General features: G+C 60.8%; 5 protein-coding genes across 5 annotated transcripts; 3 read left to right on the forward strand and 2 right to left on the reverse strand.

Annotated features, from left to right (window-relative positions):
• Positions 1 to 376: 376 nt before the first annotated feature.
• Positions 377 to 5,870, reverse strand: GCG54_00012977 (uncharacterized protein; the record flags this gene model as incomplete). Its single annotated transcript, XM_045412840.1, has 2 exons — positions 377 to 2,800; positions 2,838 to 5,870. The coding sequence occupies 2 exons, from the start codon at positions 5,868 to 5,870 to the stop codon at positions 377 to 379; spliced, it is 5,457 nt and encodes a 1,818-aa protein (XP_045267498.1).
• Positions 5,871 to 7,512: 1,642 nt separating this feature from the next.
• Positions 7,513 to 8,226, reverse strand: GCG54_00012978 (uncharacterized protein; the record flags this gene model as incomplete). Its single annotated transcript, XM_045412841.1, has 1 exon — positions 7,513 to 8,226. One exon carries the CDS (start codon positions 8,224 to 8,226, stop codon positions 7,513 to 7,515), a length of 714 nt encoding a protein of 237 aa, XP_045267499.1.
• Positions 8,227 to 10,124: 1,898 nt separating this feature from the next.
• On the forward strand, positions 10,125 to 11,015 carry GCG54_00012979 (uncharacterized protein; the record flags this gene model as incomplete). The annotated part of the gene is made up of 1 exon (XM_045412842.1): positions 10,125 to 11,015. One exon carries the CDS (start codon positions 10,125 to 10,127, stop codon positions 11,013 to 11,015), a length of 891 nt encoding a protein of 296 aa, XP_045267500.1.
• Positions 11,016 to 14,313: 3,298 nt separating this feature from the next.
• On the forward strand, positions 14,314 to 16,068 carry GCG54_00012980 (uncharacterized protein; the record flags this gene model as incomplete). Its single annotated transcript, XM_045412843.1, has 1 exon — positions 14,314 to 16,068. The coding sequence occupies one exon, from the start codon at positions 14,314 to 14,316 to the stop codon at positions 16,066 to 16,068; it is 1,755 nt and encodes a 584-aa protein (XP_045267501.1).
• A 1,601-nt stretch (positions 16,069 to 17,669) lies between these two features.
• On the forward strand, positions 17,670 to 18,860 carry GCG54_00012981 (uncharacterized protein; the record flags this gene model as incomplete). Its single annotated transcript, XM_045412844.1, has 1 exon — positions 17,670 to 18,860. The coding sequence occupies one exon, from the start codon at positions 17,670 to 17,672 to the stop codon at positions 18,858 to 18,860; it is 1,191 nt and encodes a 396-aa protein (XP_045267502.1).
• Between the last annotated feature and the right edge of the window lie 155 nt (positions 18,861 to 19,015).

The raw sequence follows: 19,015 nt of genomic DNA on the forward strand, positions 1-19,015 counted from the left end.
CAGTCTACCATCATGGACGCTCGAACTGAAACACTCTGCGTCGGTCGATGAGTCTCATCTGCAAGTAGTTAAGGGCCAACCCACCCACCCACTGCGCCGGATTCCTGATTGTTGAAAAGCACTGCACCTTTTGACAATACAAGGCCTACGCTGAATGCACGGCGAAGCTTGACCTCACAAATGACGGCAAATCGAATTTCTATACACTATTGAACACAAATGGACTTCGGTATCATGACCCTTGTATATCCCCCCTCCCATGGTCCCAACACCATAACGCTATGCCACCCAAAAGCCAGGCCGTAGCCCGGCATGCAAAAACGGAGCCGGTGCGGCTCGTGGGGAATCACAAAAAGTAGAAAAAAACAAAAGGAATTTAGTCCCGCAATTCCACCTCCTGGTGGACGAGCCTGAGCACCCACGAGGCTTCCGACACGCTGGCGCACTGGAAGCACCACTTCTTCACAGAGCCGGAGGCGCCGCCGGTCTTTGGGGCGACGCCGATCTCTCCGCGCTCGTCGCGGAGCTCCTCCCAGATGCCGCACACAATGCCTCTGCTGCCCATGGGGGTGAAGCAGCCGCTGCCGAGGACGGCGTCGAGCACGATGCGGGGCTTGTCCTTCTTGGGCATCGTCGTGACGGTGACGCGCTTCTCGAGGCCGTGGTTGGCGCGGAGGTCCTGGTGCCAGCCCGGCGGCGGGCGGCGGACCTGCAGGATGCAGTTGCCGTAGTCCTCCCACTTGGTCGAGGTGACGAGCAGGTGCAGGCGGATCTTCATGTTGTCGGACGACGGGGGGCTGCGGCCGGAGGACGAGTACATGCTGATGGACGGCGAGCGGGGGTAACCGTACGACGAAGAGTCGGACGTGTAGAGGCTGTTGTTGCCGGAAAAGGGGTGCTGCTTGTCGATGGACGACCTGGCAATGTTGAACGTGCCGGTGCCGGTGAGGCGCTTGAGGAAGCTGGAGGCCGAGAGGCTCGAGGAGGGCGTGCTGCCGTCTTGGGACTGGGACGGGGCGCGGGTCGACGCGCGGTAGCTGTTCTTTCGCCCGAACCAGCTGCGGCGGCGGCTGCTTGTGTCTTCGCTTTCTTCGGACGGCCGCTCGCCAAACGACTTGTAGCGCGCCTCGTTCTCGAGCTGGATGAATTTCTGGTTGTTGAGGCGCGCGTGGTGGACGGCCATGTACAGGTTGAAGCATTCCGTGCTGGACGGGCAGCGGAAGCGGAAGTTGCCGCCGCCGATGCTCTTGTTCTTGCAGTTGTCCTTGACAGCCGAGCGAATCTCGAGATCGACGACGGTGGACTGGCGGAGAAGCACGAGGGGGGTGAGCTCGAGCGAGAGGAGAGGTAGGTCGGGGTTGCCGCCGGGGCTGATGACTAGGGAGAAGGCCTCGATGACGCCGGCCGCGACCTGGATGGAGCAGGGCTCGACGGAGATGTCCCTCCACTGGCCCTTCTTTTCGTTCCAGTACGAGATGGAGGCAATGTACTTGGAGTAGCTTTCGGACGTCTTGCGGCCGTGGAGGCCGGCCTGGGAGGCGGAGTTGGACGGCGTGAGACTGCACACGGAGGAGATCATGGACTCTTGGGCAAAGTTGTCGTTGAACGTGCGAGGGAGCGGCCCCAGTTCCGACTCGGGCTCGTCAGGCTCGAGCTCCTCTTCGGGCTCCTCGTATGGCTCGGGCTCTCTGTCCAGATGGCGCTCACGCTCAACCTCCCGGTACGGCTCGGGCTCGGGCTCTCTAATGCTGAAGCCGATCTCGGTCTCGGGGATATCGTCGTCGAACTCGTCCTCGGACGACTCCCAGTCTGACTCCGTCTCGCTTTCTGACGTCTCGGTGAACGAATCAGCCGTGTCGGACGACTCTTCCGACGGCAGGTACTCGTGCTTCAGGGGCGACGAGCCGCGCCGCTTCATGCGAGGAGTCTGGAGGTCGACCGGGGGCAGCAGCTGCTGCGACTTGGGGCTGAGCGAGCGGTGGATCGGGGGCGGCGGAGCGCCGTCTTCGCGGTAGGGGGTGCTGTTGGGCGCCCTCTGCCTGTGGTCCTCGTAGGACTCTTGGGTAGGCGTTCGCTCGGGGGACGGGCTGCGCGGGGGTGTGCTGCGGTTGTGGTAGCGGCTGGGAGTTGTCCGCTTCGGCGTGAGGGGCTCGGGGGAGTCACGACCGTACAGCTGGCCACCAACTGGCACGTCCATCCGGGTTGGGGACTCTGGGACTTCTTCCACGGCGGGGAGGCGCTCCTTTGGCGGCACGGGCGTCGTTCCGACGATGCCGAGCCAGTCCGCCACCTGGTCGTCGTTGTCGGTGACGAGGCTGAGCAGCTCGTACCATTGCCTGCCGTTGTGGGTGCCCTGGACCATCAAGACGAGCTCGAATCGTGCGTCGCCCCGCCGGGCAGAGATCACCGTCATGGGCATCGGGGGAAAGAGGAGCCACGTGCGGCGGCCGGACCCGGTCTCGCGGATGAGGAGGTCGCCCTTGTCGTTGTGGGCACCCGGGAGATCGCGGTGGACGAGCTCAACCTGGCATTCGAGTCGCTGGCCGTTGGAGTGCGTCAGGCTGAGGGAGAAGAGGTCCTTGGCGTTGACTTGCCGCTTGGGATCGATCTTGATTGACTCCATGGGCGCGAGGGTGCGGAGGTCGCGGATCCTAGTCGTGTCCGTGTTGATGGCGTCCTCGTCCGCCAGGCGGGCCGACTCTTCCTTGTGCCGGCGGCGGGCCTTGTCTTGCAGCGCGTCATAGTCGCCCACCAGCGCGAGAGTGTCATACGAGCCGAAGGCGGCGTGGAGGCCCTGCTGCTGTTAGCTTTGTTCGTCAACGCATCGGCGGTCGTACCTTTGTCAACTTCGCCAGAGTCCGCACGCGAAGAAGGGGGCGCTTCAGCAGGTGCGCAACATCGACTCGTTCTCCGTCTTCGTTGACGACGTCGCCGTCGGCGTTGCGCGGGAGCGCGTTGATCAGAGAATCCTCGTCGTCGAGGCGGTCGGCGGCAGGGGCCAGGTTGACGATCAAATCCTGGAAGCCCAGTCGCCACGAGTCCAGGTAGCTGTCGTAGATGGGCGCGGTCGCCTGCAGCCACGAGATCAGGCGGTTGATATCCGAGTGGGATGCCCGCTTGTGGGCGGTTTTGAGCTTCTCCAAAGCGACACCCATGTTGACGACCGACTTGGACATGTTGTTCGCCTTGCGGCTGGGCGATTCCGGGCCAAAGAGGCCGACGGTGCTGCCCGAATCGTTGAGGACGGTCGAGAGCAGGACAGGAATCACACCGTCCACCAGCGTCTTGAGCTCCCTCTGGTACAAGTTCTCGTCGTCGATAAACTCCTTGAGCAGGTCGTTGTTGGTGACTGTGTTCTGGCGGTTGGCGGCTTTCCTGACGCTCGGCCGCGACCTGACGCTCTTGTAGCTGCCGGGCACTTGGCTATCGTCAGGCAGCGACAGCACTGACACCAAATCGGAATGCTTTGTGAGTCTCCTCTTGAGACCCGACCTGCTGCTTCTCCTCCGCGTGAGGTCTGTCGCGGTGCCCTGCGTCACGGTGGTCTCTGATAGTTGGGAGGTCATGTCGGATTCGTAGTTGCTGTACGTGTCCGCGGAGCCGAGGATGGTGGACAGTTCGTGCACGCCAGTCGTTGGCGGCTTCCGTCGCGGCGTGGGTGACCTGTCCTCCCGGTACGAAGACTCGTCCGAGTACGTGCGTTCGCTGTATGATCGGCCGGAGCCGGAGGAGCGTCGGCGCTGGGTTCTCCAGTCATCCTCCTCGTCGTCGTAGTCGTCGGGCTCCTCCTGGGCCTGGGGTCTCTCCTCCTCGCTAATGTACTTGGTTGGGGGAGTCTGGTGGCCGCTTGACTCTCCCCTGAATGCTTCCTTCAGAATCTCACGGAACGGCTTCTTCACCGACTTGACGGGGGAAATCGATCCCCTCGTGGCAACCCTTCGCCGCAGCCCTGCAGATGTCGGCGTCGCCTTGAGCTTGTTGTCCTTCGTCTTTCCCTCCGTGGGGGCCACGTTCTCGTCGTTCTCCGTCGACGCAGTCAAGTCTGTCGACAGGTCGGTGGAGAGGTCGGTTGATAGATCGGTCGACAGTTCGGTAGATAGTTCGGTATACGTCTGTGTGGAGTCTGTTGTCTGCGTCGTCTCCGTCGTCTGCGTGGTGTCAGTGGTCTGTGTCGTCTGGGTAAGGTCGGTCGCCTCGGAGAGCTCAGTCTTGGTCTGGGCCGACGACCTCCTCTTCGGCTCGGCGGACCGTTTGCGACTTTCGGGATGCTCCTCGGGCTTCTTCTCAGACGCCTTCTTCGGCTCCTCCTTGGGCTGGTCCACAAACGGGTCGACCGTCCCGTTGAGCCACTTCTCGATGCTCGGTGGCTGGTTCGCGACGGGCTGCTTGGGGGGCTCGACGGCATCGTGCAGGATCTTCTTGCCCTCGTTGACCACCTTCTTGAGTACGTCTGCCGCCTTGAAGCTGTTGTTGCGCTGCGCCTTCTTCCTCGTCTTGCCGCGCTCCAGCGGGAGGTCCAGCTCGCTGAACGCAGAGAAACCAAAAGGGATGTCCTCGAGCGGCTTCGCGCCCGGTGCGCTCGTGACCGACGTCGGCGCAAGATCCGACTCGTCCTGGCCCGGCTTGATTGCAGAGTCTGAGGTGCTAACCCATGACTTTTCGGACGCTGGCGGCGGCTTCTTCTTGTGGCTGGGTTTTCTCGACTTTGACGGCTTCCTTGTCGGTGTCCGAAGATGACTTTCCAGCTCCTCGATTACCTGGATCATATCCGTTTCGTCATCCTCTTCAACCACTACAATATGGTCCGAGCCGTTCCGCGAGCTCGCCCCGCGGCTGCGATCTCTCGACTTTGCGGGCTTTGGCGTCTGCGCCCCTGACCCCTCCGACGGCGTCTTGAGCGGCCTGACCCGGATGCCGTCATCCTCCAGCTTCTTCCGTATTGGCGTGACCCGAATCCCGTCGGTGTCTGCCTTTGGCTTCTTGGGCGTCGCCTGCCTCTCCTGAAGCTCTCGGAGTCTTTCCTGAATCTTGCCGCCGTCCAACGAGCCCGTCGACTTGGACGCCCTGTGTTTGACCGACGGCGGATCCGGCAGCTCGACTTTCATGGCCCAGTCCTGAATCTTCCTGGCGACTGGTGCCTGTATTGGTGTTTTTTGCACGAAATCCTTGGGTATCGGGCTTGGGCTCGCGTCTTTCTTGGGTTGCGGGCTCTTCTTGTTCTTCTTGGCCATCCAATGGTCGTCGCTGACCACCCGCTTCTTGGGGGGTGCCTTTGCTCCGCTGGGGAGGTCCTCCACGCCCTCCTCCTTTTCTTCGGCCGCATCGTCGTGGACCTCAATCTTTGGCGCTGACCGTCGCTTCTGTCGCAGCTTGATTCGCACGCGATCCTCCTCCGTGACGCTCTCGGTCTCGCTCGGGAAGGCAATCTCTGTGGGCTCGCTCGGGGTGGCCATGGGGTCGCCGGATGCCATGGCGGCGGCGTTCGCTTTTTGCCATTTGTTCACGCGGTCCCTGACGCCGCCGGGCTGCTGTACCTTTGCCACGGCCGCCTGACGCATCTCTGCTCGCATCTCGGCCTTGACGGCGTCCAGACTCATCCTGCGCTTGCGCTCGGCCGCGAGTCTCTGCGGCGACGGGCGCCCTCTGAGAAAGTCGGCAAGAAGTGTCGGCGGCTCCGGCGGCTTCTTCGTCGTGTTGGCGCGGGGGCGGGCCGGGGCGCTCTTCGGTGTCGTCGGAGCGGCGGCGGCGACACCGGCCGCTGCAGCCTTGCGGGGAGTTGACGGCGCATTGTTTTCGTTCTTTGGGGTGGAGGGCTTGCTCGAGGCGTCGGCGTCGGCCGTTTCTTTCTCGTCGGGGGGTTTGGGAGACATGGTCTGACGTCTGTTAGAGAAGCTTCGCGGCGGATTGGAGCGTCGTACAAGTGCGTCCCGTCTTCAGATGGCGTGGGAGTGACAGGCGTGGGTGAGCTGCATGCTGCCGCAAAGCTAGACAGTCTCGCGCGGCGGAAGTGGACGATTAAAGTGCGTAGGAAGAAGAGCAATCACCGGCGTATCTGAACGAGTGACGGTGAGTCAAGGTGAGTAGGCGAAGGGCAGAAAAGAGTAGGCCGGAGTGTAGGCCGCAGCGGATCAACAGCCAGTCAGCTCCCAGAGGCAAGACACTATGTGCAGCGAGAATGCATGAGAGGGCAGACCGATGACAATCCCGTTGTGTAGGCGGCCGGATTGCACGCACAGGGCAGACAGAGAGAGTGATGTATCGAAGGTGGTGCAGTGAGTACGGACGACGACGATTGATTTCTGACGAGCAGGCCAGCCCAATGGACCCCCGTCGTTGAGCTGGCACTGCCGGAGTAACCAGTGGATGTTGACGCCGGAGCTTAGACATAAACAAACCGCTGCGGGTGGGGCAGCCAGCACCTTCCTTGCCTTGAGATGAGGCGCCATCAGACTATCGGAGTAGAGTTGACGGCCTGAAGCACGGACATCCATGCCGACGCCCAATCAGGCGCCGCCGTTGCGGCCAGTGGCCCAGGCCTCGCGGTGGCTGCCAGGGAAGACGGTGCAGCGCTTTGCGAAAACAACACGAGAGGCTTCGGGACGAGGGGGAGGATCATTACAAGGATCCCTCCGCCTGGCCTGTCATTGTTTTTGGCGTCCTCCGTCTCTCCGGTTAGCCTTGCTTACAGCCCGCATCGACCATCATTTCCCACCTCAGCTCGTCAATCTCGGACTCCAGCAGGACGGCCTCGCGCTACAGATCGGATCTCGGGGTTTTGTTTCCCTTTTGACGTCCTCGCCTGCCATGTCTGCCAACATTCCCAGTGAGTGCACCCATGCTAGGCGTACGACGAGAAGCAGGCCGACAGACGGCACCCGGAACAGCGCACCTTCATGCGCATCTCGGCCGGACCTCTCCCAAGACGACCTCGCCGTCACTGCAACAGCGGGCATCCCAGTCGCGTTTGATATCGTGTGCCCCGCCAATCCCGAACCTTGTCCCGCTGCGCTGACGATAACAACACAAACACGCCCAAAAACCCAGTTTGTCAGTGTTGAATTTCAAGCTTCCACCTCACTATCAACTCGGTACCAGACATTGTCTCAGACGCTGCACTATCAGCGTCGCATCACGAGTGCTCGCGCCCCTTGCACGAGGCGGGCTCTCGGAGACGTTGGCCCAGTTGAGGCCGCATCGCGTGGGCTGGATCGAGATCGCCCAGCCCACGCGCTGGAGAGACCGTCGCCGTCTCTAGCATCTTCTGCATGGTTCACATCACTCGCAGCACACCACCAACACGCAAAAGGCAGATCAGGGTTATCGCCGGCGGCGGCGTGTAATTATGCACCTAAATGCTACCGGAATGCCAGATTACCATCCACAATGACGGGTATTGTACAAACTCCCATCCATGCGACCCAGCCCTGCCCGAGGACGTATACCAAAGGAAAATGCCACCACCCCATGCAGATGACCAAAATGGATTAACGCCGTGTAATGCTGTGGTGTTGCTCACTCCGTGGAGGGCAACAGAAACCGGACCTTCTTCTTTGGCTTTGCAACCTCTACGTCTTTGCCCACGTGTGCGTCCTCCTCCATGTCGCTGACAGCGCCGATGCTGCTGCCCAGCTCGCTCAACAGCTCCTCCTCCGTCTCCTCCTCAATCGACCACACGTCCGGGCTGGGTTCGCGCCAGACGTGCTGCTGTCGGTGGCGGAAAGACACGCTGTGCTGGCGGCCCCGCCCGGCGGGACGCACCGGTGTCCGGCCCCGGGTCGGCGATAACAGGGCGTCCGGATGCGTCTTTGACCGCTTAGACTTGACGCCGTCGATGGTGAAATCCCGCAGGCTGAACGGGACGCAAAAGCCTTGTGGCGCGAAGCGGATGTAGTCTTCTTCGTCGTCTTCCTCTGGCGTCGCCAGATCCGACAGGTCGGGTACGGGCGGCGATTTGCGGCCCTTGGACCTGTTCAGCCCGTCGAGGCTCGACGGGCTGACGCTGCGGACAATCTCGCGGGGGCTGCTGTCCTCGATCCCGGCGTCGAAATCCATCATGTCGACGTCCTCGTCCTCCTTCAAGTCCGGCGCCGGCGTGAGAAAATAGGTGAGAGGATCCTCGTCAATGTCGTCGAGAGAGGGGTAATCTTTGGGCGTCGTCGGCATCAGGCGCACCTGGGTAGGCGGCCAGGAGTCCCGTCGGCTTGGTGAGGTCGGTGTGTGAGGCATTGTGGATGATGTTACCGCTTGGGCGTTGTTGATATGTAGGCGACTGAGAGCCCTCGCCGGCCTGGCCGGCTCAAATGTGGCACCAAACAAAAGCGACGAGAGTAATCCGCGTACAGCACGTAACGCGATGTGGTGGAACGTGACGGACAGCTGGTCGAGGCGACGGCTCATACTTATAGCCGCATCACAGCCTCGACGAGGCGGACGCTCGCCGACCTGCCTGGCTTCCCACCACACCTGGGCCTCCCACACCGACAAGGATCACGGCTGGCTGGTGATTCGGCTCAGTCATGTCGGCCAGCCCAGACGTGCCTTGTATGGCCTGGAGAAGGTGGTCACCAGCGTGAATGGTCCGGCGCTGAGGTCTCAAAATCGCGGGGCAGCCAGCCACCGCCAACCCCCACGTGGAAGAGGCCTGCGAGGGCGTGACTCTGTAGCCGCCACGGCCGACCTAAAGAGCAGTGTAGAGCCGTAAGAGGAGTTGCGCGTCCAAAAGTGGTGGTAAGCTGAGCCCAGTTGCATCCGTATTCTGTCGCAACTCAGGTTGGAATGTCAGAAATCCGGCATTTTGGTTACTTCGCGCTGGTCCGTGAGGGTGCTGTCAGGTGCGACTATCGCGGCTTATGAATAAGCTGAGACAGGCCGGCAGGCAACCACTACACATTTCTGTTGGAGGCCGAGTCAGGCAGATGACTGTTTCTGCCCACCACAGCCAACCGACGCTGCCGAATACTGGCACTAGGTCCGCCGTCTGATCGGGGTTAGAAGTCCAGCAAGGAATGCGCAAGACAGGAATTCGCTAGCTTGCGCGAGGAGCAAGTTTTGGTCAACCTCCCACGCTTGTCGGGGCGACTGGCGTACCTTGCATGACGCCTCGCGGTGGCGCATTTGAGTCAACTCGCGCGGCCTCACTGTATGTGCAGCAATTCAGAGCTGCCTCGTTCTCGTATGAAGAAAGGAGTCAGCCATTCTCAGCCGCGAGAGGATCGTCAGGGTGCATGAACCGCTGCGAGATGGATGCAGTCAGATACGGTCGCTCTTTTCTCTGGGAACAACGAGATGCCAACTGTGCAAACACCAGACGACAATACAGACGACGACTAGTCGAAACGAAGCAGCTAAAGTCTGTCTCGACGTCAAGTCAGGTGCCTTGCCGACTGTGCACATATTGCGTCATGACTTGGATTTGACAAGGCCGGACGAACGTCTCCTTGGACTCGAACCGCTGCCATCCCATGGAAAGATGAATCACGACCCGTGGTGGGACTTCCGGCTACGGGCCGCGGTCGAACGTGACCGGTCTGTGGAGTCTCCGCGCCGACATCAGCCTGCCGCGCAAACACGCTCTAGCATCGGGTGACACAAGTGTTCCCTAATCGCATGTAGTGACAAACAACCAGTCGCAAGTGAGATGATAATGCTTACGTCCCACGTAAGAGGGCACCGCCGTAGTCTGCACCATCAGATGAGGGGCAGCCGGGTTTGCGGCCTCATTGGCACACAGCAGATGCAGGCAAACTGGGACGCGGAGGCATCATCAGCCGGCTGCCCGAATAAGAGCCCAGCCCGGGAGAGGTAGCAATGGCTGTGAGGGGTCATTTCTCGCAATGGAGGTGGCTCAGCTGGATACTTTCGGGTGGTGGAGCACGGAGCAGCTGCGAGGCGCCCCGGACGGACGAAGAATGTGGACGTGAAGCTTGGGCCACTCCTCCTCGGCTCTCGGTCCAGGATTCGCCACGTGACCCACTCAACGGTCTGGGGAAGGAGGATGCCTGCTTTATGCCATCCGAAGCTTCAACCGTGTTCCAACTTTAGAGGTTCTTTTGACTACATCAAATCCATTGAAAACCGCTGTCTTTTTTGCTAGGTCAAACACGCTTTCAATAAAATATTCCAGCATGCTTGTCCAGCTCCCATCCACGGCGTCCTCCTCCATGTTGCTGCGGATGGTCACCCAGAACGTCCGGTACGCCACCCAGAGTCCGACACCGAAGGAGAAGCCGTGGAGTTTTCGCGGTCCCAAGCTCATCAACCAGCTGGACTTCATCACAGCCGGTCACGAGTCTGCCTTCGTCTGCCTCCAAGAAGTGCTCTACTCCCAGCTCCAAGAGATCCAATCATGGCTCGGCCCGGGATGGGCACACATCGGAGTCGGCCGGGACGATGGTAAGCGAGCGGGAGAGTTTTCCCCCGTCTTCTACCAAGTCGATCGCTGGCAGTGTGAGCGCAACGAGACGCTGTGGCTGAGCAAGACCCCGGGCAAGCCCTCCAGAGGATGGGATGCCGTCCTCAACCGCATCGTCACCGTCGGCGAGTTTGTCGACAAGCAGACCGACGCGAGAGTGGTTGTTATGAGCACCCACTTTGACCACATCGGCGTGAAGGCACGGGAGGAAAGCGCCAAGCTCCTCCTCAAAATTGCCCGCGACTGGAGCAAGGGCGCCAACGGAAAGCCACCCACCACAGTCCTCCTTGCAGGCGACTTCAACAGCACGCCAGAAGACAACGCATACAAGACCATGGTCTCACCAGACTCGGGCATGGTTGACGTGTCCGCCAGAGTGCCAAAGGAGAAACGATACGGAAACGAAATCACCTACACCTCGTTTGAAGAGCCGAACGAGACGCCGTCGAGGATCGACTTTTTGTTCGTACAAGATCCGAGCCCGGCCACCGTGAGGACGTTTGGCGTGCTGTCGAACAAGTTTGACGATGACGTCTACTTATCCGACCACAGGCCTGTCGTTGCGGACGTGGAAATCCCCGTGCTACGGCCAGCCAGCTTTTGATAAGTATCGGGGGAGGCGTGGCCTGAGTGCGATGCCATGCAATCTGGGTATCACAAACCTAGCAGATCTAGACTGCCCGATCCTCCGAGACTCCTGCATGACTAGCATGTTTGGATACTGCCAATATTAAACCTGCAAGACTTCAAGACAGCGGCCACTGAGCACAAGTCGCGAGCTGACAAACGCGCCCTCCCGAAGGCTCCCGCGCCGGACTCTGTTCATCTCAAATCGAGAATGAGACCGTTCCGGCAGACTACGTTACCTGTGGCGCCGGGACGGTTTTGATAGTGGCGTCGAGGGAACATGCCTCGAGCGAAAAGGCGGTGTGGTTCCGGTGTGGTGTCGCCCCTGCGCTCCACAGCCAGCAATCGCCGTCGATCCATCCGCCCCGAAATCTAGACAATTGAGTCGATTGCTCGAGGAACAGCCCTGTGCATCTTGAGGCCGGGACTCTACGATTGCCCTGCGATTGCCCAACTATGCACCCATGGCGTGCATCAGATCTGGGGATCTCATGCTTACGTCGACGTTGATATGGACAGCGTTCTCAACAGCGACGGCCGAGAACGTAGATTCTCCGGATTCCCTCCCCGGCTCGTTCATGCTCAAATGGCTAGGCTCCACCCTCGACACGACCACTTGCATTCGACAGCCACACAGCCATGAGAGGCTCCGGGAGGGCCTCAGTCGTTCCCGTTCCGGCATGTCCTCGCGCTAGGCGGGCAAGCAGGCCGGGGCCACTGTTGAGAAGCATGCGGGAGAAACGCGCGGTGATGTGCAACACGAATGGAGCGCAACGCCATCTTCTAAATCCATCGGTTCACCCATGGGCCTGGTTGTCCTGTCCGGCAGAGACTGGACATCTCCGCAGTGTCTCTCCCAACGGCACGTTCAAGAGACATTCGCAGACGGGGTATGCTCTTGAGCCCGAATCGGACCCCGCCAATCAGACGGGAGGCAGGTGGCTGTTCGAGACCACACCGGGAGACGACGGCCAATGAGAAGCGCACAGTAACAACCGTGGCAGTGTCCGAAAGCACCGCGTCAACTGCAACGATGCCGATCCGTTGCGGTCCTGCCAACGGGCAACAAATCTCGAACACGCCCGGGCGAAACATTACGGCTACACAGAGCGCGACGATGGATCTGGCCCTGGCCGCAGCGCAGTATCCAGCAGTGTGATGCCATCTCACATCGTAGTGCGCGGAGCCAGACGCTGCTGGGCAAGAGCGAAGCCATCCGCAGCATGGAGATGGACCGATGACTCCCATTGCCGACCCGGATCCGCCCTATGAGACGAAGCAGCGGGCCCGGTTTGCAGGAGACTGCATTCCAGGCCGGGTGGGTCGCGTCGTGATTGGGCTCTCCGGAGCGGCCTGGTGTGCTGGCCTGCATCGTGTGCAGACTCTGCCAGCGTTCAAGGCAACCGTTTGTTCGCACCGGTGCTCAGTCTGGGTCGCGCACCATTCATCCATGCTGACGACGAGTTTTTTTTCGTGCCCACACGTCGACGAGACACAAACGTTGACGACAAAACCCGGTTTAGCCAGATGTCTTCAAAAAGGTGAAGGCGTGGTAAACGATTGGATGCTGGCTGGTGTCTGTCAGCATCTTTGACTGTTGATACCCAAAGGCCAAGCCTGTTGCAGGGTCGGGCATGAAATCAGCACGCAGACTGAAAATTTCAACCGAAAAGGGCACAACGCACCACACATGCTCCGTCATCTTGGGTGGCACCCCGTCTGGTTTGGCCCTGGAGGTGGATCTCCCGCGCACGCGGAGACTCCCAGCCAAAAAAACGAAGCCCAAGGGAGGCAGGCTCCATGTCCTCACCCCCCTGTGCGGCGGATGTGCTGTTGGAGATTTCGATGCTCGAACCTCGGGACAACAGCACACAATTGACTCACGAGCGCGCACAAAACGTCTGCGCCTGTGGTTTGAATTCCAGTGACAGTTGGTGGCACAAGATAACCCTGGCTGGCAGGCCCCCCGATCACCCAGGCCGTCCAGGGAATCCACTGCAACGGTCGCGGACGGGAAGAAACGAAAGACAAGCTTCTCCACAGTTGGGCCTGAGTGCGTTCTGGCGCTCTGACTCGAAGCGGCGGCGATTTGCACCAGCGCCAATACAAGCACCAGAGCCAGGGGCCGCCCAGTTTCCCAACTTTGCGGTCAATTGCTGTGTCGAGGATTCCCTGGCCCCGTCAGAGAACGACAGCCAGCCAGCAGCAGAGGCCAGCCGAGGACGCCAGCACGCCAGCTGAGCTTCCTTGCTCCCACGCGGTGGAGCTGAGGCTACTGTCTTAGCTCGTTATCTGGGACCGTTCCATTTCTGTCCATGAGCCCAAGAATCCCATCCTGCCAGGGCTGGGCCAACGGGGCAAGGGAGGTTGACGGCGAATTGCCCTGTCTCCAGACCAACTGGGCCTCGCTTGAATGCCGTCCCAGCTGCCAATGCTCGTCGTAGACTGCACATCGCGGGCATCGTCACCACGAAACACGGTCCTCGGAATCCGATTTCAAAGCCGGCGACGAGCTCGCAACCACAGCCACACCTGCCCTCGGGCTATCGACCACGCTGGCCGGCCATTGGAGTGACACTGGACGGCGGCAGAGCACCCCGGGCAACCAGCGACATCATCTGCTGTCAGGTACTTTTTTGGCTGCGAACACGCCCCTCCACGTCCCCTGCCAGCACCACCGACCCCACGATTGGCCTCTGCATTTTTCTCCCCCTCAAAAAGAATTGTTCGGCTGCGCACACGCCTCCTCCCTCCGAGCGATTCCTCTTCCTCTGTCTCTCTCTCTCTCTCGCTCGCTCGCTCGCTCAGCAGCCGTAGCATGGCACGGAACGGTGCACAACAAGCAAAAGTAATAAGATGTTGGTCTCTTCCAGCCCGTCCAAGCGTCCAGTCCGTACTTTTGTGCGTTCAACAGACCACATCGCCTCTTCTGACGATCGACAGCAATACAGTACTCCGTTCGACACCACACCAACGAACGCATCACACCCAATTTCACACCCCATCCCGGTCGATTCTCATACCCACAAATACGGGCCCTCCCTCCATCAGATAGTGGTCGCATCCCCTTCCGGATCCCCACCGTCCTCCTCCCTCGCCCTCTGTACAAAAAAGTTCCTGCTCCCACGCACGCTGTTCCCACCAACTCACTGCTCTCCAAGAACTCGCAACACACTCACGATTGCACACGCCTCCTCCGAGGCTCATTTGCCTCTAGACACTAGTCGCTCGACTGCGAGCAAACATACATTCACCAGCCATCTGATCCCAACGCTATGGCAGGCAAAGTTGCCTACGTACAAGACGCAGACGACGCCGGCTCCGCTCTCGAGAGCGCTGAGAGGACGTACGCCCGTTCGGTTGCACCCAGCAGCCCCCAAAAGCACACGGCCAACGTTGCCAGACCCCGACCCAAAGAAAAGAAGATGAGGAGAACGTCCATCCAGGACCCAGGTCTGACCGACTCGGACGACACCGTCAACGACCCCACCACGGCCAAGTATGAGCGCCAGAGACACGAGAGCGTCAACGAGAGGGGCGGGGAGGAGCGCCGTCGAAGGAAGAAGGACGAACAGAGGCCCGTCGACCGCCGCGAACAGGAGAGGCCCAAGAAGCCTGCCGTCCGGCCCCCGGTGAAGAGCGTCAAGACGGCCCCGGTCGTCCACACGCAACAGCCTGACGAGTACCGGAGGCCGCGCTTCGAGGACGACTCCTCGCAGTATGGCATCCAGCCGGCACAGGCACACCGCCCGAGAGGCATGTCGAACCGACCCAACAGCTACTACGGCCAAGGCACCCGGCCGCCCCCGGCGAATGAGCGCTGGTATGCTCAGAACGCCCCGTCGCCGTACGCCCCCTCTCCGATGGCCCCATCGCCGATGCAGCCGCTGCCGCCGATGGCTCAGTCCCCCTTCACACCGGGCATGCCGTATGCTCATCCGCAGGAATGGGCTCCGCCTGGCGGGATGCCGTACCCCGCGCCGCCGTCTTCCGCAAGCGACTACTTCCCACCGCCTCACCACGCACCACCCCCTCATCATGCAGGGCCTCCCCAGGCGGCACCCGGACAGACCCACCTGGCCCAGCGCTTCCAGAGACCCTCGTCCGCCATGGGCCACCGCTCCATCTCGGACTCGTACGAACATGACCCGTACGAGAAGGAGCAGATGCCCAGGCGGCGGTCGGTCAAGATCCGCCCGGCCGAGGGCGATCCCCGGCAGCTCATGCCGCCGCCGCCGCGCCCAAAGACAAGCCAGCCGACCCGGCAGGCTGTCAAGGGCCCACCCCGCCAGAAGTCGGCCCCCAAGATGCCGCCCCCACGCCAGATTGCACAAGCCAGCTACGACTCTGACGCCTTTGACGACGACGATTCTCTCTACCAGCAGGTCGTGCACTACGAATACGACGACGGTGTCCTGGACCGTCCTCGCGCCCACCGTCGGCGCTCCAGCGCATACAGCCGGGAGGGCTACTCCATTGAGCCTGCGGGCCGCACTCGCCGTCACTCGTACATGGCCGCCGCCGACAGCTACCCGGAGCCCAAGGTCGGCAGCTACTCGGAGCACAAGATGGCCGAAGCCCAGCACGCTGCCATGGCGTACCAGAACGGCGTCAGCGGCGGCCCCACGGCGCCGCTGACCGCCGCTGCCCTCAAGGCCAAGCAGAGCAAGAGCAGCCGGTCCAGCGGCAGCAGCGAGAGCCGCGACGACAGCGAGTACCGACAGAGCGCCACGACGCGGACCACACGGTCCTCGGCCATTGAGAGCGAAGACGTCACCATCAAGGTTACCGGCAGCGCCGTACTCAAGATTGGCGGTGCCGAGATCCAATGCCAGGATGGCGGCGAAATCAACATCACCCAGCCGAGCCGCAACGGCGGCAGCGACCGGGCCAGCACCGTCTACTCGGACGACCGCCCGACCCGCAGAGACTCGCGCCCGCTGCCCATCCGTGCCCGTGCCGACTCGTGGAACCGCAGCCAGGTCAGCGACTACAGCTATGCCCCGCAGGCCAGGCCGCCCTTCTTTTGAGCGGCCACGATGATGACGAAGTTGACGAAGCGATGGCGTTTCCTACGATTTCATTGAAGCGAGCGTTTTGCATTGTATCGATACGATTGCTTCTCTTCTCTGCATTGAGGTTGACGCTCGTCTCCTCATTGTTACTACCTTTCTATTTGCATTTCTTATACAATCTGAACGAATCATGTATATGCGGGCTCAGACAGGGAGCCTCGAGGACATTTGGAATTCGTATGCTGGGACGCGATAATGGGTCAATGTTTTTCTTTCTTTCTGGGCATACGCGGAGGAGAGGCCTTTCTTGGCTACCCCCGGGTGATGGCTGTCGTGCCTGCGACATTACTCGCCCTGACCGCGTGTCGGGGCGGAGCAGTGTGTCGCATTTTCAGCACAGCGTACGAGTTGGACACGTTGATAGACGACCTGTATGGGCAATCCGGGAAGTTCGCACTTCCTGCGCTATTAGGGAGGGTGGCATGTGGGAAATTGTCATGGCCATCATCGGGATCCGCTTCTAGATCATTGGGAGGATGCCCGCGAAGGGTGGCCCGGTTGGGGGAAAAAAGGATACGGATGGGTGTTGCGGATGACTTGCCCTTTGCGCGGCGAGACAGATACCCCTAGCATGGCTGAGCCATATAGGCCGCAATCGAAATGAAATGTTGGAACAGTAGCCGCTCTGGTCGTCCAATTGTCTCGTGATGTGCCCGCCAGTCCGTAGATGCACGCCCTCCATCCAACGAGTGGGGGCGATCAGTTGCCGTTCCAGGCAGTCCGATCGACGAGAAGCATTCGCGGGATGCCTCAGAGTTTTGCGCCTGTCATCTCTTTTAGCTTTCAGGTCCAATGAGAAGGGGTGAACGTGTTGGCCGAGCTCGTCCGCAGGGGTTTGCAGAGCCCGTCAGCGTGCTGTAGTTGGCGCTGGCGGACGTGACACAGACTTGAAACGGCACAGGAATAGGACGTTGGTCTCTTTTTGGCAGCGTGCGAGATGGGGTATGCGATTTGTGAAGCGACGATGTCTGAGTTAACTGTGCTCATCCGTGCGGGAGCGGGATCCGCCGCCCGTTGCGCCGTTTGCCGTTTGCCGTTTGCCGTTTGCTGGGATGGTTTCTGTGACGGGACGACGGAAATGGAAGGTTGGTGCACGGTGGTGATTGGGTGGTGTGGTTGCTGGGCAACGGACAAATCTATTGACTCGCGACGTCATTGGGGGATGGTGAACGGTAACAGCAGATGCAACTCGGGATGCAGGAAAAAAAAGCCTGCCAAGTCAGGTCAGCATCCAGTGAGACGGACTCACTGGGAAGACCCAAAAAAGAGAAGCAGGGAAACCCGTGCTGGACCCCGGTTGGCGCTGCTCCCCACCAACCACCTCAGTTGTACGCATCCCAGCCACATGATTTTTGGTTTCTATAGGAACAACCATCCACCACGCAGGTGGCCAGGCAACTCTTCTCTGCACTCCTTCCCCATCCATCCGCAATCTGATTTTCCTGCCCTTCGCCTTCAATCAAGAGTGGGCTTAGCATTCCATCAACACCACGAGACTGTCTCACCGATATCCAATCCCGCCTTTGCACCATCCATCGTCACCGAATATCGATACCATGGCTCCGGCCGTCGTCAACGGCCTGGCGCAGCACGCCCGTTCCGTCATCTCGAGCGGGCTCTCGAGCCTTCCGCAGACGGCAGACATCACGGCGAGAGGGTTCGACCCGGCCGTCGGCCCCCTCGTCGCCAGATCCATCCTCGCCGCCCGTGACGGCACGCCGGCGAAGGAAGACCCAAAGAGCGGCGTCACAAGCCCCGGCGATATCAACAACACGGCCATTTTTGTGCTCTTCGGCCTAATCGGTGCGGCCTTTGTCGTCACCGGTATCTGGTTCTTTTTCTGGGCCAAGAACGGCGGCTTCTACTTCAAGGAGGACGACTGGGACGACTACAAGTCGACCGTCCTGCGCCGCAAGGGACCCAACGGCACCATCCTGTCCAACGCCACCAAGTCGACAAAGCTCGGAGGCGGCAGCGTGTACAAGGACTACGACGACAACCAGACCAGCATCTCGGGCACCACGCTGTCGGGCATCACTGCGGGCGCGAGCGACATCGCCGCCCGCGAGAAGCGTGAACGCAAGAAGGAGAAGCGGCGCAGGGAGAAGAAGGAGGGACGCCACAGCGAGAAGCGATCCCGCCGGAACAACGACGAGGCCAGCGTCCTGATTGACGAAGAGGCGGAGCGTGAGGCCAAGCAGCACCTGAGGTCGTACCGCCACGAGAGGCCTGCCCGCGTCGGCGGCATGAACAAGGAGTCGGAGTCGTCGGAGTGGGACGGCTCTACCAACCCGACCGAGTCGTCCGTGTCATCCAACCTGCTGTCGAACCGCGAGACGACGCCCACGTCGACCCCGGCCAAGGGCGGCATCCGCAAGGTGTACAGCACGGCAGACCGCAACGAGGAGCGCGAGCGCCAGCGCATCCGCGCCGAGGCCAAGAGGCTGCAGGAGAAGGGCCGCTCCGCCGGCAGCTCCAGACGCGACTTCAGCTTCCAGCGTGCCAGCACGATCGCCGAGGACCAGGCCACCCGCGGATACGCTCTGCCGCCGCCCCAGGAGGAGCCGGAGCCCAGCGTCCCCGGCGCCTGGACCGAGAGCGACATTACCAGCGCTGTCGAGAGCGACTACGGCAACAAGTCGTACCACCACGTCATCCCCGGGCTGAGCAGCCAGAGCGCTGTGAGCAGCGAGTACGCAGACGAGAGGCGGAAGAAGAGGCACGCCCGTCGTCACCGTGACCACTGAGGGAACTGGGTGGGAGGACAAATTGATTGGCGAGCATTGCAACTCTTGGCGTTGGGATTGATAATGAGGACTGGGACTATGTAGATTAGCACGCGTTCATGTAGATTGACGGATAAACGACTCACGGTATTGTCGGATGTATACAAACAAATTGT

This window comes from Colletotrichum gloeosporioides (genome assembly GCF_011800055.1).
Source record: "Colletotrichum gloeosporioides strain Lc1 chromosome Unknown consensus_21, whole genome shotgun sequence".
In the NCBI taxonomy this organism is placed as follows: Eukaryota; Fungi; Ascomycota; class Sordariomycetes; order Glomerellales; family Glomerellaceae; genus Colletotrichum; species Colletotrichum gloeosporioides.